General features: G+C 48.5%; 1 protein-coding gene across 2 annotated transcripts in view; it reads right to left on the bottom strand.

Annotated features, from left to right (window-relative positions):
• LOC123355543 (alpha-2-macroglobulin-like) overlaps positions 1-11,321 on the bottom strand; it is a 216,388-nt gene extending 205,067 nt beyond the window's left edge. For both annotated transcript variants that reach the window (XM_044998143.1, XM_044998149.1), the window contains exons 1-4: positions 11,167-11,321; positions 5,610-5,793; positions 4,408-4,564; positions 4,060-4,112 (exon numbers count right to left, since the gene is read on the bottom strand). In XM_044998143.1, the coding sequence (XP_044854078.1) occupies positions 4,060-4,112; positions 4,408-4,564; positions 5,610-5,793; positions 11,167-11,255 (483 nt within the window). In that variant the 5' untranslated portion in view covers positions 11,256-11,321. The remainder of the gene's footprint in view (positions 1-4,059; positions 4,113-4,407; positions 4,565-5,609; positions 5,794-11,166) is intronic.
• Positions 11,322-16,540: the final 5,219 nt, after the last annotated feature.

Below are 16,540 nucleotides of genomic sequence, written 5' to 3'. Positions count from 1 at the left end.
CCCCTGCTGGGGAAAAGCTGAAAAAGAAAACAAAGGAAATCAGCTAATTAAATAATATATGCACAAACCTCTTAGGATACAAAAACCCAATCCTGTTCTTAAAAAAGGTAAATTTTATTTAAAAATGAAAAGAAAGAAAATATATCTGGAACATACGCTATTGCTAGATTTTAAAAAGAGCAAATTAATAGTTAAGCATCAAGAATGGTTTTCTTAAGGTCCAGCTTAAAGGTTACAAGCAAAACAAAAGCACCTGGGGTTAGAACACAAGCCATAAAGAAATAATAATTGCATCTTCCTAGACATTCCCTGATCTACCTACATATCTGGGGTTTCAGATAAGTAGTTTGGAGATATGATTTGATGATTTTTCATACCTGGTTTAAAGCGTTTACAGCATTGCTGCTCTGTGTCTCCTCTCTCCAGAGAACAACAGACAGACAAAGAGAAAGTTTTTTCCCAATTTTAAAAAGTTCTAGCCTTCCCATTGGCTCTTTTGGCCAGATGTCCACTCCCTTCCTTTTACTGATGGTTTTTTTAACCCTTTACACGTAAAGCAAGTAGAGAAAAGCTACTAACAGGGATTTGGTAGCTAACTGGTTGGCTGGGTGTCCATAAAAGGAAGCTCCCCCACCCTTCATTTATCACAGGAGCCTTTTTCCAAAGAGATTTAGGTACTTTAGGTCACATCCACAAAGGGACTTGGGTATCTAACTCCCACTGATTTCAATGGGAGTCAGGCACCTACGTACCTTTGCAGTTCTGTGGCTTAGGAGCCAAAGAGCCACTGACACTTGGGGGCAGATTTGTAAAGGTGTTTAGGTACCTAACAATACAGACAGACACCGAGTGGAGTTTCCAAGTGCTGAGGTATCTAGTTCCCCATTGCAGCCAATGGGAGTTAGTCTCCTAACCTGCCTATGTGCTTTTTAAAATCCCACTAGGCACCTACCTGCAGCTTTAGGCATCTAAATCCCTTAGGCAATCTGGCCCAAGGTGCCCAAGTCACTTCTGAAAATGGGACTAAGGTTTCTAAGTCACTGAGGCACTTTAGAAATGTGCCCCTGAGCGTTTAGCCATTTGGAAAGTTGCTGGTTTCCAGGGCTTTCAGGTGGCAACTCAATTCTCTGTGTCCTGCTCTGCAGCATCAGGTGGGGCCTGTTGCTGGGATGTCTCCTCAGGGACCCCTGCTCCTGCAAACTCGCAGTGAGGTTATGGAGGGGGGTCAGCTAGATCACAGTGTACGATGTGCAGGAAGGTGGGACAGAGTCAGGTACAGGGGTCTTGAGGCCCAGTCACATGGCTTCCCACAAGACAGAAGTGATCTCCTCAGGGCCTGACTCACTGCTAGCCCACCCCGGTGCTGTCATTCACACCAGTGCAAAGTGGGGCACACAGCAACCAGCCTCATTTGGCAATGTTTCATGCTCACTTTGCTCTGGTGTTAATGATGCCGCAAGGTGCACAGCACTGGGGAATCAGGAACTTAGGATGTTCCTAAAGCCACCACTGAAGTCTCTGATTTTCAGTCTTATCAAATGGAGAAGCCCAGTGCTTAATCTGTGCCAGGGCTGAGCCACGGCACTTCTGGGCTTGGCAGTAAATAGCCCCAGCACCTCTGGGCTTGCCGCATCACTTATGAAAGTAAAAAAAATTGCTTGAGCCCCAAAACCTCTTTCATTACAAATTAAGCAGTGGAGAAGCCAGTTATTCCAGTCTTACTCTGCATGTTGAAACCAACGGTTTCTTCTTTGATAGTTATTCTTTGCAATTCTTTTCAAAGCACTAACTTCTCTGGTAGTGTTTTACGTTTCCTTGTGATCAGATGAAGTGATCAGAATCTTCCTGTTACACTAGAGTGCTTTAGCCTCTGGAGATTCATCTGCCCTGCTGCTCATTCCCTCTGCCCCAAAGTCCTGTTTCCTGTATGCAGAGGGACCGTAAGGATGCCACAAACAGAGGATTATGATTTTTAAGATGTAACAGAAGATAGAGGGAGGTTCTTAGCTCCACCAGCTGTGAGCAATTTATCATGTAGGACAGAATTATAGAATCACAGAAATATAAGGCAGGAGGGGACCTCCAGAGATCATCTAGTCCATTCCCTGTGCTGAGGCAGGACCAAGGTAACCTAGACCATCCCTGACAGTTGTTTGTCCAACCTGTTCTTACAAACCTCCAATGATGGGGATTCCACAACCTCCCTTGGTAACCTGTTCCAGTGCATAACTATCCTTAGAGTTAGAAAGGTTTTCCTACTTTATAACCTAAATCTCCCCTGTTGCCAACTAAATCAATTCCTTCTTGGACATGGAGAACAACCAATCAGTCTCCTTTATAACGATGTTTTAAATATCTGATTATTATTGTCAGGTCCCCCCTCAGCCTTCTCTTCTCTAGACTAAACAGGCCCAATTCTGTCAACCTTTCCTTACAGATCAGGTTTTTGAAACTTCTTCTCATTTTTTGCTCTCCTCTGGACTTTTTCCAATTAACTTACTTCTGGCAACATGATCCTAATAGGACAATTTCCATTCCCTGCTCCAGGGGAAATATGAACATCCTCCCCAAGATCTCTGCCAAGACAATCTCAGAATCAGCTTAGCCCCACTGGACAAATTTTGCTCCCAGTAACGGGTGCTAGTCTAAGGCATTACTAATGCACTCATCAATTTAGGATCTCACATCAACTCCAGTGCCCACGAAGTCAGTGGAGATGTTCCGGATCGAGAGTGGTACAATGAGATAAGAATGTGGCCCAGAATCTCAGAGCAAAGATCATCTCATCTAAACATTTCTTTAACTCTGCTTCCTCTTGGGGTATTTCCTCACATGCCAGCCTATTGATCAGATCTAATGGCAGAGGCAGGAAGCACAACCCCATAGTCTCCTCTGTAGCTGGGCTGCTGGTGGAGACGATCCCATTTGGAAGCCAGGATTATTGGCTATTTTAGTAGCTGTCCATAAAGCCACTTCAGAGGGATTTATTCTCTGAACAGTGACTCTGGAAAAACATTGTGGGGTTCCACATTATAGCAAATTTGTGACCATCTCTGATGTCATGACTGTCACTCTACCATAAACCATGGCCTTTTGAAACTCATGGCAACAGCAGAAGGCACAGAACTCTGACCCATCTGCCCAGGCCTCAACCGTGGAATCCAAAATAGAATCTATGTTAGCTCTCTGCAGCATAAGGCCTATGGCTAAGGCTACGATTTCGGCACAGAAGTTTTTAGTAAATTTCACAGCAGTGGTGTGTGTAGGGGGGGAAACGGTAAGTTATGGCAAGGTCACCAAATAATGTAGTTTGCACTACATCAACATGCACAAGAGTATATTGAGGATGCTGAAAGGGGAGGCCCGGGGAGGTGAGGGGGGCACCCTGGGGTGCTGTGCTAACCCTGCAGCAGCAGTTCCTGTCCTGCAGCACCGAGCCTTACTCCCCATTTTGGGCATTGGGACCTGGTGCATGGGGTCACAGTGCCACTCAGGTTTGGCCCGTCCACCCCTCTACAGATGGAGAAGGAGGGTCAGATGGGCCAAGCCAGAGTGGGGCTGCATTCCCATGTGCCAGATCTCAAGACCACTTGTTTTGGAGGCTAAACAAATGAGTTTTTACAGCTATGTGCAAGATTTCATGGATTTTATTGAAATTCACAATTTCTGTGACCATTCTGACTTCTGCAACAAAGTAGTAAACATATGATACACAATTGTGCATTTCAGATTCCAACCAGTAGAGGGCAGTGGTGCATTTATACATTAGCCAGATTTGTAATATAGTATAATAATTCATATTGTGCTATAAAGGGACATATTGTGTCCTATGTACACTCTGTCAATGAAGTAGAATGGAGTGTAAATCATGGCAGAAACTGATCCCCATGTAGAAGATGTGGGGAGTCAGATGGGATCATTTGATTTACAGAGTTGCTTTTACAGCTCTAGATGGATGTTAATAGAAATAAGTTCCCCGGGAATCACCAAGGACTTTAAAGGGGTCATCATCAGCGCTCACCAAGTCAGCCATGGAAACTGATCAGCGATCAGACCTACCTTCTCATTCAGAGGACGGAAGTCTTCATCCAGAGAGACGATCCGAAACAGAACTGCAAAGGGCATGATTGAGAGAGGAAGAGATTTTCACTGTTACACCTGCAGCCACTCACCCACGGACCATTGGTCATTGAGGCAGCTGCTGTGTGCATGCCTGGCCCTGATGCAATGACCCATGGCAGGGTTGGATGCATGCACCACACTCCCTCAGCTTTGTGACTAGCGAGGAGGAGGTGGGAAGGCAGGGTTACTGCCAGCTGTACTAACTTGGTGACAAGTTGTGGGGTCTCTGGGGAGGCAGGGAGGATTTCCTGCTCTGTAAATAATTCCCCACCTGATTCCCTGTACCTGTTTGTCCTGGTTTGTAGATGGGTTTGTCCGTCTGGACAAAGACCAGGCTCTCTGAGTTCTTGACCAGCACCGATTTCCGGCTCCTGAACTCCAGCGTCGACCCCTTCACCAGCACCGTGAGAAACGCTGATGATGAGCTGCTGGACTTTGGGACCTGGAGAACAGCAAAAGAGCCACTTGCCTTAGAGACTTTCCCCTCTGCACTGAGCCTTTGGAGGCTGGAGTTGTACATGGAACCAAAATAAAAAGGTCACCACGTACCTACCAGAATCAGGGACTGTGGGGTCTGGGGCTCTGCCAGTCTGACCTCACCCTGGTTTTGCAGGACTCTTCTCCTCCATCCCCACTAATGTCTCCTCTATGCTGCCAGAATCTTTACAGTGATGGGGCCTCCACCACCTCCTCCAGAGGAGACTCTGCCTGCCACCCCAGTCCGTCCCCTCCCTACCAGGAGACTTTGACTTCTCCACCTCAGTAGCTTGTATCTTAAGAACGTCCCCCAATGTCTTAGTCTCAGATTTTCCTTCTGTCCATCACCCCTTGTGTTGCCTCTTGCCAAGACTGGGGGTCATTTCCCTTCCCTTGTTACGCTCCTTCCTCAAAAGCATTGATGGACTGTGATCGTGTCCCCCCAGCTGTGGATCCCAGTGATGGATGAAAATGGGAAGTACATTTAATTACTTCTGTGCTGGGTCCATTTTCTTCTGCTGTCCCCCCAGCCAGCCTTGGGAGCTGCAGGGAGAAATCCTAAACTGGCCCCCGGGAGAGGCACAAGATGAGCTCATTGATGTTGATGGTCTAGAGGAAGTTCTCTAACCTCCTCCTTCCATGGTTTTCTTTCTGGCCTCACTCAGAGGCTTGTGGAACCCCCTGAGAAATGGGAGACTAGTCCTCAGCCATAAGGTCAGCACTGACTCAGAAAGGAAACCACCCAACAAAGGCAGCCAACCACAGCCTGTAGCACAGCCTCTCCCAGCATCATGCTGGTCACTGAGCTCAGTACCCACTGAAGATCACTCCTAACGAGTCACCCACAGCACTGCCAGCCAGTGACCCTGATTTTACTTGAGTGTCTCCTAGCTAGCTAAGCCTGTCTCTGTTTGTGATTTCTGATAGTATCAGGCCTTGCAGGGGTTGGTCCCAGGCTGTCACTATCTTACAGACTCAGGTAATAAACCCTGTGGGGGTCAGAGACTCACCGTGAACGGGACGCACTTGAACACGTCCTTCTGCGACACCACGTCTGCGATTAGGCTCCTGTTCTCCCCTGCATATTCCAGCGTGGCGCTCAGCGTCACAGACTCGTTCAGGTGGGTCAGCTGGATACAGACCTTCTCAGTTACGTTGGTGTGGATCAGAAAGGGCACTAGCACCATGTACTGCCTGGGAAGGGGAAGGGCACAGGTCAGAGGGGCGGGGATGGGGAATGGAGAAGGTACTGATGAAAGGACATGGGCTAGTGCGACAGCCAAATTCCCGACCATCCGTCCGCACTGTAATTTGTACATACAGGATGGTGAATTTCATTTTGCTTTTGTAACATACGAGCCGGTCTGCTCGGTCAGCCAGGAACCTAGGACACCACCTGGAGCGAAGGAGCTAGTTCTGTGCTAACAGCAATTGCTGTCCAAGGGCTGTTTGTTCAGGCTCCCAGCAGGGAGTGGGGATGGCTTGAAAAGTTCCAGGCTGTTAATTGAGGTTTGTGTATCCCACAGCCCCTGGCTGTATTATCTGAACAGCGGGGAGAGAGCTCAGATGAAATGCTTGTTCTACCTCCATGGAGACTGGCAGGCAGTTACACAGGAGTGTGGATCAGGGCTTTAATGCAACCTCCTCTAGCTGTCTGTCAATCTAGGTGTGTCACCTGCTGCCCTCAGTAATGGAGAGATACAAATGTAGGGGTGGCTGCGTGTGCGCTGACATCTGAATGTAGGGAATGGCCATTGTGCTAAAGGGGCAGCGTGGCCTAGTGTACAGGGCTTTGGCCGGAGAACTCATTGCTATTCCTGAGTGTGTCAGTGACATGCTATGTGCTACTGGGCTTCACAGCTCTGTGCCTCTGTTTCCCCATTTCTGATATGGGGATCCTGAAGATGCTGCTTACACCCCCACTCCCTCTTCATGTGCCTGGAGAACTTTGGATGAGAAGTGCTAGCTTACAGGTTCAAGTGTTAATGAGGACTTTACTCAGCTTGGCTCACGCCTCACCAGCAATGACAACAGAGTGATTTGGGCTACAGAATAGGGTTGCCAACTTTCTATTTGGCAGAAAAGCTAACACCCTTGCCATGCCCCCTACCCCGCTCTTTCTCCGAGGCTCTGCCCCTTCCACGCCCCTTCTCTGAGGCCCTGCCCCTGCCCACTCCATCCCCCCTTCTTCCATCGCTTTCTCTCCCCCACCTTCGCTCATTTTCACCAGGCTGGGGCAGGGGAGTGGGGTCCGGTAGGGGGTGAGGGCTCCCACTGGGGGTGCAGGCTTTAGGATAGGGCTGGCGATGAGGGTTTGGGGGTGCAGGAGAGGGCTCAGGGCTGGGGCAGGGGGTTGGGGTGTGGGAGGGGATTTGGGATGCAGGCTCCAGGTGGCGCTTACCTCAGGAGGCTCCCAGGAACCTGCCAGCATGTCCGGCTCCTAGGCAGAGGTGCGGCCAGGCAGCTCTGCAGTCTCTGCGCTTACCCTGTGTGCAGGCACCGCCTCCGCAGTTCCCATTGGCCGTGGTTCCCGGGGAGGGATGGAAGCAGTGCGTGGAGCTCCCCTGGCCGCCCCTAAGCCTAGGAGCCAGAGGAAGATGCCAGAAGCTTTCTGGGAGCTTTGCAGAGCCAAGCAGGCACCCTGCCTGCCCTGCTGCGGGTGGCCAACCAGACTTTTAACAGCCCAGTCAGCAGTGCTGACCGGAGCCACCAGGGTCCCTTTTCAAGCAGGCGTTCTGGCCAAAATGCGGAGGCTCAGCAACCCTACTACAGAAGATCTCACTGGCTGTGGCTGCAGCCTGCTGACTCGGAGCAGAGATGCTGGCAGAACATCACTGCTGGGAGGCTGGACGTGCAGCAGTGTGAAGCTCCTGGGACACCCAGCTTTCTGCCGGGGGGGCTGTTCATCTTGCTTAGCCAAGATTTCAAAATGACAGAGTTAGGTAGGAGAAGCCTTAACCTGGCTCTGATTAAATTCCACTTCGACCTTTGTTAGGCCTGAGCCAAAGCCCATGGAAGTCAATAGGACTCTTTCCATTCACCTCACTGGGCTTTGGGTCATTTTCTCCCTACCTTCAATCTCAGCCAAGAAAGGCTGGGGGCTGATTCTCCCCCACCTGGCACCTGGTGCAAAGTGAGTGCAAAGGGAGCCTGAAATGCGCCATTCTGCTCTGGTGGCATTTGACACCCCCTCTGCCAGACGCTGCACGGCATATGCGTCTCTCTCTGGGGTGAGGATGACAGAAGGAACAACACGGGACAGTCGTGTTGCTTAACACTCTAGTGGCAGGCTCGCTGGTACTACAGTGATTAGCACAGTATGAGAGCCTACATCGAATAGAGACCAAGGGCTGAGCTGGAAGAAGGCAGCAGGCAGTTTCTGTCAGCTGCATATTATGGCTGCTAGAGGGAGCTGTGGCATTTTCTGAGCAGGCAGCCAGGTGCCTCCTCTCTGCCTGCTGGATCAGAGCAAGCAGCCTGGAGGTGATGGCAGAGGCTGCAGAAGTTGGTTGGGCAAAAGCACAATGTGAGGGGTCTGATACTGGCCGCCAGCACCCCCCTGTACAAACCCCAGGCCCTCCTCAATCTGTACAGCCCAATGCATCCCAGGAGTTCCAGCCACAGCAGCTCTGCCCCCAGAGACCTTTCAGCACAGACCTTCCATAGCTGCCATGTGTTGTTGAGCTCCTTGGCCAGCCCTCCTCCCATCTGCTTGGGGCAAGGTTTGTCAACCACGAACTTAAATTTATGCTCACATGCAAAGTATTCACAAATATGCAAATTATTTCATTAAAATTTGCATAAATGCCTCACAGAGCAGAACAGCCTTGGTGACAGTGCCTCACGTTCTGTTCTTCCTCTGCCCTTTCAGCAAGAACAAACTTTAGTTTAGACCGAGAGAACGAGACAGGACAAAAGGCAGGTCTTGGTAAGACAGATGAAGACAGAAGAGCAGGGCCTCTCCTGTAAGATGCAACTGAACACAAAATGGCAGCTGCTTCTGCAGAACAGAGGGGTCTTCTCTCCATTTAAAGGTGCAGGATGCAGACAAATTTGACCAGATTAAATTACATGCTCAGAGTGTATCAGAGCAAGCAGCTTGGAGGTGATAGCAGAGGCTGCAGAAGTTGGTTAGGGCAAAAGCACAATGTGAGGGGTCTGATATTGGCTGCCAGCACCCCCCTGTACAAACCCCGAGCCCTTTAAATGGAGAGAATTCAGATAGAACCATTTTCTGTTGGAAAATGCAGTTTCATCACAATGGAGACTTTTTGCAGGAGCATGTCAATTTTGACAACATTTTGAATGGAAAAATGTCTAAATGAATTGTTTTGACTTTCTCATTTATATAATGTAAAAATGTTTTATTTTGACTTTTATATTACGATATGAATGTTATAGAATATTAATCTATTACGATATGCAACATTTTCTATTATAGTACAATGTTTTGACATTATCAAAAGGTAGTGTTTAGATTTTCTGACTAAAATTTTTCTGGGATTTCCATTCCATGAAAAATTTGGACTGTGTGTTCCAATTTGCAATGAAACCAATTTTTGTAATGTCAGAATTTCTGGCAGGATGGCAATTCAAAACAATATGGAGTTAATTGGATTAAGAGATCTGACAGTTTTTGATCGGAACACCCAGTCAAAAAGGCATCCTGGTGGCTCCGGTCAGCACTGCTGACCGGACCGTTGATGGTCTGGTTGGCGGTTCCACACAGCAGGGCTGGCTAACCTTCACTCCACACGGCTCCCAGGAAGCAGCCAGTATGCCCACCTCCTGCTCCTACTACGCATAGGGGCAGCCACGGGGCTCCGCACGCTGCCCCTGCCCAAAGTACCACCCCTGGAGCTCCCATTGGCTGGGAACTGTGGCCAATGGGAACTGCAGGGGTGGTGCCTGCGGATGGAGCAGCACTCAGAGCCATCTGGCCGTGCCTCTGCATAGGAGCCGGAGAGAGGACATGCTGCTGCTTCCAGGAGCTACTTGAGATAAGCGCTGCCCGGGGCCTGCACCCCAGATCTCCATCCAGATGCCAACCCCCTGCCCCAGCCCCAGCCTCAATCCTCCTCCTGCCCTCTGAACCCCTCAATCCCAGCCCGGAGCACCCTCCTGCACCCCAAACCCCTCATGCCCAGCCCCACCCAGAGCCTTACCCTCCCATTCCTCAACCCCAGGCCAGAGCCCCCTCCTGCACTCTGAACACCTCAGCCCTAGCCTGGAGCCCCTTCCTGCCCCTCAAATCCCTCATCCCTCACCCCACATCAGAGCCCTCACCCCCAGCCAAAGCCCTCACCCCCCGCAGCCCAACCCCATACCCAGGCCTGGAGTCCCTTCACGCATCCTGAACCCCTCATTTCTGGCCCCACCCCAGAGCCTGCACCCCCAGCTGGAGCCATCAGGGGGGAAAGTAATTTAAGGGACTTACTGGTACTCTAGAGTCCTGAGCGGGGGCGTGGCCTCAACCAGAAGAGGTGGGGCCTTTCAAGATTCAAAGGCCCTGGGGCTTTGGAGCTACCAGCTGCAGAGGTGGCTGGGAGCCCCAGGATTCAGGGGTGATTTAAAGGGCCCTGGGCTCCGGCCACTGGGGAGCTCCAGGCCCTTTAAATCACTGTGGGAGCCCTGCTGCCACTACCCCAGGGGGAAAGGGCTCGGGCAGGGATTTAAAGGGCCCGGGGCTCCCCACAGCGGCTGGAGCCCCGGGCCCTTTAAATTGCCGCCAGAGAAGATGGTCCAGTCCGGCACGGTGTACTGGCTCATGCCAGTATGCCGGACCGGACTGGCTTAATTTCAGCTCTGCATCACCCTCTCCTGCACCCCAGCCCCCTGAGTCAGCCTGGTAAAAATGAGCGAGTGAGTGAGAGTGGGAAGAGTGAACGAGAGAGGAAGGGGGGGGTGGAGTGAGTGGGGGGCGGGACATGGGCGGGGCCTTGGAGGAGGGGCAGGGGGCAAGGCAAGGGTATTCAGTTTTGTGCGAATAGAAAGTTATCAACCCTAGATCCATTGCCCGCTGAATCAGGGCATTGTAAATTGCACCTGCTTGTGTACACCAGCGAGGAGGAGTGCTGCACCCAGGACAGGGGAGTGCCCACTGGAGGGAAAACGCTGTAATCTATGCTGGGCTCCATCCACAGGAACTCTCTGCCAGTCGACTCTGCCAAAAGGATACCCTGAGTCTGCCCAGTTCCTGGCTGAGCTTGGCCACGTGCCCTCTTCAGGCCCCTCAGTGGAGGCGAGGTTGCAGCCAAGTTGCTAGTTTGCAGTGCCGCAGGTGGATATTCCAGCAGAGTGTGGCACAGCCAGGGTCTGTGCTGACAGCCAGGAATCTAGGTCACAGACTCTCTTTGGGAACAAGAACAGTCTGTGGCTGCCAAGGGAAGCAAACTGGCTTTAAAGAAGAGGAGAAAAGAGAAACACTTTTCTGAGCTCTCCCTCACAGGCAAGGAAACTGGAATAACAGGGGGTTGCAGGGCAGGACTGAGGGGCATTGGCAGAGCTGTGAGGGGGATGAAGGAAAGAAAAGAGAAGGCAGCACAAGCCCCTGCATGTGCAGCTTACGGTTCGGTGGTGGGCGAGGTGTTTCCAGGGAGGAGGAAGAGGAGCAGGAGGAAGATGCTGGGGCCACCGGGCAGCCTGTTCTTCCCCATGGTGCAGAGTGAGGGTGGTGAGTGAGGCAGACACACAGCCTTGTCCGCTGGCTCCCTGCACCCTGGCTGTCCGCTGGGTCCGCCCCTTTATACCTCTCTCTGCAAACAGCCCCCGGGAGGGGCGAGATACGGGCAGGCGACCAGGGCCATTTGGGAAATGGGGAGAGGTACGTGAGGAGGATCCAGAGCCAACAGCTCTGACTCGTGGCACAGAGACTGTCCCTGGCCAGACCCTGACAAATGCGGGGGAAGATATTTATTGGAAGTGTTCATGTGAGACACTGTCCTGTGTCTGAGCCATTCACCCCAAGCCCCTGTTTGTATCACTCCAGCAGCTCTCTGCGGTGGTTGGAGAAGCCCTTTAGCTCATTACAGGGCCAGTCCAGCATTCTGTGGGGATTGGAACGAACTCCCAAATCCTGCCCTGTTTCCAGAGAAACCTTTCCTGTCCCCATCCCCAGGACTGCCAACCACAAGAGATCAAAAAGCGCGAGTCAGACCCTCAACATCATCAGATTAACCCTCACAAAATCTTAAAATTTTATATAAAAAAGACATTTTGGTTTTGGTCATTTGAACTCCCCGGGCCCCTCCCCAGTGTGTGTGTGTGACCGTCAGTCTGACCCACTCTACCAGAGGTTTGGGTTAAGGGGTTCTGGGGCCCTGCTGCAGGAGCTCTCACCCCCACATCTGCCTGTCCCATGCCCAGGCGTTAATCCTGTTCCACAGCCCCATCAGTCCCCAGTCCCATCAGTTCCCCACCCAGCCCCCTCCAGCCTCATGTTGGTCGTTATTGAGGCTCTTCACCCCTCTTTCTTCAAGGTCTGAGGGGGAGGGTCTTGCTGTGGGGTCCCCACCCCCTCACCCAGGCTGGAGGGGCAGTACCAGGGCTCTTCCCCCCTCCCCCCTGTCCCTTCCCAGACCAGATGTGGAAGGGAGGAGAGGGGACTGGGGAGGAGCAGAGGAGCCATCTGAAGCGGCTTGTCTATTTGCTCCCCTCTTCCCACTCCCCTCCTGTGAGAATGGCGATGGGAGGGGAGAGTCTCCGGAACTCTGGCCCCAGGTGGGTGCCCTGTGTCAGTGTGAGGGGAGCTCCAGCCTCCTCTGAAGTCTCGTCTCTCGCAAACAAATCTCAGATGTTGGCAATACCACATAGCACGTTCCACCAGCATCTTAGCCAGTTACCTCCAATAATAGCCCCCGGCACACGTGCGGGCAGGTCCGTTGAGAGAAATTGGGGCCCTGGGACATCATGTTTGCAGGGACCCCACCCCCTCCCATTTACTTTATTTATGCAGATGTTACAGAAGTTTTGGGGACCCCTGAGCTTGAGGCCCCCGTATAAATGTCTCCCTTTTCCTGCCTCTAGTCCAGAGGTCGGCAACCTTTCAGAAGTGGTGTGCCAAGTCTTCATTTATTCACTCTAATTTAAGGTTTTGTGTGCCAGTAATAGATTTTAACATTTTTAGAAGGTCTCTTTCTGTAAGTCTATAAAATAGAACTAAACTATTGTTGTATGTAAAGTAAATAAGGTTTTTTAAATATTTAAGAAGCTTCATTTAAAATTAAATTAAAATGCAGATCTTATCAGTTTAGTGTGATCCTTGCCCTTGCTTGTTCTTGCTGAGTTTTCCAATGTCTGGCACGTATTTGGATGCTTTAAGCTGCACACAGGCTTCTAAGTGATCAGTTGTTAACCAGCTCCAAGAGGGACAGAGGACAGATTTCATGTGTGAAAATACCTGTTCACACAGGTTTGTGGATCCAAATACTGAAGCACTGCAAATGCAATTTTCTTCAAACAGTTAAATTTCACTGGCAAGGACATCCAGCAGGTCAGAATAGTGGCCCCATGATCTCTCTCGGTAGCTTCAAGTGCACTTCGTAGATCTCCAAACTTTGATGCCCACAATTCTGAGTTTTTTAACTGAATGAGCTGCATTTTGAAATCTTTAACACCCATTCACTGAAATACAGACAAATCCAAGTCGCTTTCACTGAACTTTTCAGGTTTAATTAGAAAAGAAAGCATTGGGCCAAATTGCTGGAAATCTTGAAATCTGTCAGAAAATTCTGATTCCAGTTCTTGCATGTGCATTCCAATCTCATTGACACTGACAATGCAATGTGTTGATAGCTCTTTTATGTGCTGGAAGTAGCAGAAAGTCTAAGTTCAAATATCCTGAGAAAAAACGGCAACTTTTACAACAAATGCCTTCCAGGCTTCATAAAGATCCAGAACCATTTGCCCTGCACCCTGCACCCCGGAGACAGAGGTTGAGTTCGTTTAGGTGAGTGGTGATATCAGTTAGAAACATGAGCTTACACAGACATTTGTCATTATTCAGTTCAGGATAGTTTTGTCCTCTTTTCCGACAAAAAGGCTTTGACCACATCAAAACAGTTTACAAAGCACATCAAAACCTTGCCATGACTTAGCCACCAAATGTTGCTGTGAAATACAGGGGAAGCCTTAGTCAGGGGAAGGATGGATCCTATTTAGATCCCCAATATACCTGGGAAAATAAGTAATTTTTGATTTGCTGATAATTGTGAATTTTTTTAAAAAAATTGATTTGGATTGAACCAAAACCAAAAGTTTTCTAAACATTTGGTGAATCAAAAGGTTGCAAAAAATATTTTGGGTCAATTGAAACATTTAATTCAATCTGAAAGAAAAAAATTCATTTTGATTTTGAGTCTTTTTAATGTATTTGAGCATTTTTTAAAATACAATTAAAAGAAACCATTTAAAGGAAAAGCAATTTTGAACCAAAAAAATCAAAATATTTTATCTGAAAATGTCAGAACAAATGTTCTGGGTTTTTTTTGGAATTTTGTTTAAGGATTTTTTTTAACCAAAATAATTTGCTAAAGTTTTTCTGTTGCCCAATCTGAATTTTTCACACAGAAGGAGTTTTGTGTAAACAATGTCATTCTGCTGTAATCCCCAACCTGCATGGGCCCAGCTCCAGTCACTTCCCGTACAAACAGTTGGAAAAGTTATGCAATTGGCTGTGGGTGGTAACCCAGCCTTCACCTCCCTGTGGAACTGGCCAAGGAGCAGGAAGTGAAAACATGTGAAGAGTTAGCACTTCAATAGTGTGCCCTGTCAACAGTGGGTTAATACCCTGCTGCACAATCCCCTTCCTATTTACTCTCAAAGGAGATTTTTTTTAATTCCCCAACTGTCAGTTTTTATGAGATCGACCTTGCTTCCACTGTCCAACTCTTGAAGTCATTGGGTGATTTTTTTTATGGCACCTGAGTGATGAGATGAGATGAAATGGAAGCACTTGTGCTCCTTGAGTCCCAAAACATAAACAGCAGGCATGTGAATCCAACACACCAACTATAGAGCTGCATGGGCCGCAAAAATGTGGAGTAGAAACTTTTAACTTCATAATTGACCCTGACAGATTGAAAGTGCCCCTGCAAAGTTGTCTGGAAGCTTATTGCGATGTCACTTCCTGCCTTATACAGCTTTAGCATATGGTGGGAAGTGGGAACCCTTTGTTTCAAAACTTGGTTCTCAGACCAGTTTGTGGAAAAATACTGACATCCCAAGATGGAGTCCAGAATCATGTGACCTGGTCACATGTCCTTGTAGAGTCATAGCAGGCATTACTTACAGGCTGTCTGGAGTGTTCCCAGGAAGGCTCACCTGGTAAGAAATAAGCTTCTCCTAAGGCCTATTGTTTTCCATAATGGCTCATTGACCTGAATAAGCCCTTCCCAACCAGCTATCTAGACTGAAAGCATCTTGTCTAGTGGGTGTTACCCAGGTGTAACTACAATTGAAGTACCGAAACATAGTCAGTATTTATAACTTCAGATGCAAAAGTGATATTTGCATACAAATAGGATAATCATATTCAGCAAATCATAACTTCTCCAATGACATCTCACATGACTTATCTTGTACAAAATGCATCTTAATTATGCCATAACCATATTATAATATTTCTATGATGAATATGGGGTGCAGTGCCACACATATATGTGTGGCACTGCAATAAATATTCATTTATTTAAGGATTTTGACTTCCTAAACAACTTCAACAATATGCCACACGCTGAGATTTCTTCTGCAGCTGCAGCTTTGGTTGCAAAATATGCATTCTGATCCCGAAGCAACTTTTGAAGATGAGTTTGAACAGTTTTGTTGTTTTTCAAAAAATGAAGATTGTTACTCGCCAGCTAACCTACTAAAGCAGCTGAAGGCTCCCCACCTGGATTCACTTTCCCAAATGTGGGCATCATTCTTCGTATTTACCTTACATTGCTGGTTACAAATGCTGAAGCAGAATAGTCATTCTCCAGGATGAGCAGAATTAAAACCTCAGACCACTTAACAATGGGGCAGGCCAGAAAGAACACCCTGGCCTTAATGTCCGTGGACAGTGATGTGACATGAACCCTGGATTACAGTAACATAATCAAAATTTTTGCTAGCCAGTGATCTTGGAAGAAGCCCCTGCAGTACTGTAGTTAAGGCCATGTTTTTGTTGTGCATTTATATAGGCAGTTTGGGTTGTTTGGATTTAATGATCTGAGAATTCAATAAACCAACGGTTCTTAAACTGTGGGTTGGGACCCCATTTTAAATGGGGTCGCTAGGGCTGGCTCAGAATTGTTGGTGCCTGGGGCCAGGGCCAAAGCCAAAGCCTGAGCCCCACCACCTGCGACTGATGCCAAAGCCCAAGGGCTTCAGCCCTGGGTGGTTGGGCTCAGATTACAGGCCACCGGGGACAGTGGGGCTTGGGCTGTGGCCTTGCCACCCAGGGCAGCTGGGCTCAGGCTTCGGTCCCCCCTCTTGGGGTCGTGTAATAATTGCTGTTGTCAGAAGGGGATCATGGCACAGTGAAGTTTGAGAATCTCTGTACTAAACCAATGTAATGAAGTACACTAGGTGCATGTTATGTTCTGAAGCTATGAGTCCTATAAAAATAGCTATTTGTTGAAAAAATATAACAAAGTGAACTATATTGTGGTTATAATGTTAACCAAAAAACCCAAACAAAACATTTTAAAATATATTAATCATACGTGTTTTCTTCTGGTTCATGAAATGTGCAACTCTACACACTGTACTGCTTGTTCTCACTTAGTGAGGCTGTATACAACTTTTATTCTTATATTCTAATTCTGTTTGTATTCTTTCTAATACTCAAAATACAGTACTGCTCAAGTTAGCTTAGGAACAACCTCTTTTAACAGCCAGTAGTGCTTCTGTGTTTTCTGCTGAGAAAGATCTGGAAATAATAATAATGAATGAAGGTGAT

This window comes from Mauremys mutica, chromosome 1, assembly GCF_020497125.1.
Source record: "Mauremys mutica isolate MM-2020 ecotype Southern chromosome 1, ASM2049712v1, whole genome shotgun sequence".
Lineage (NCBI taxonomy): Eukaryota > Metazoa > Chordata > Testudines > Geoemydidae > Mauremys > Mauremys mutica.
The sequence above is the reverse complement of the archived record's forward strand: the minus strand, read 5'-3'. Positions and strand labels throughout refer to the sequence as shown.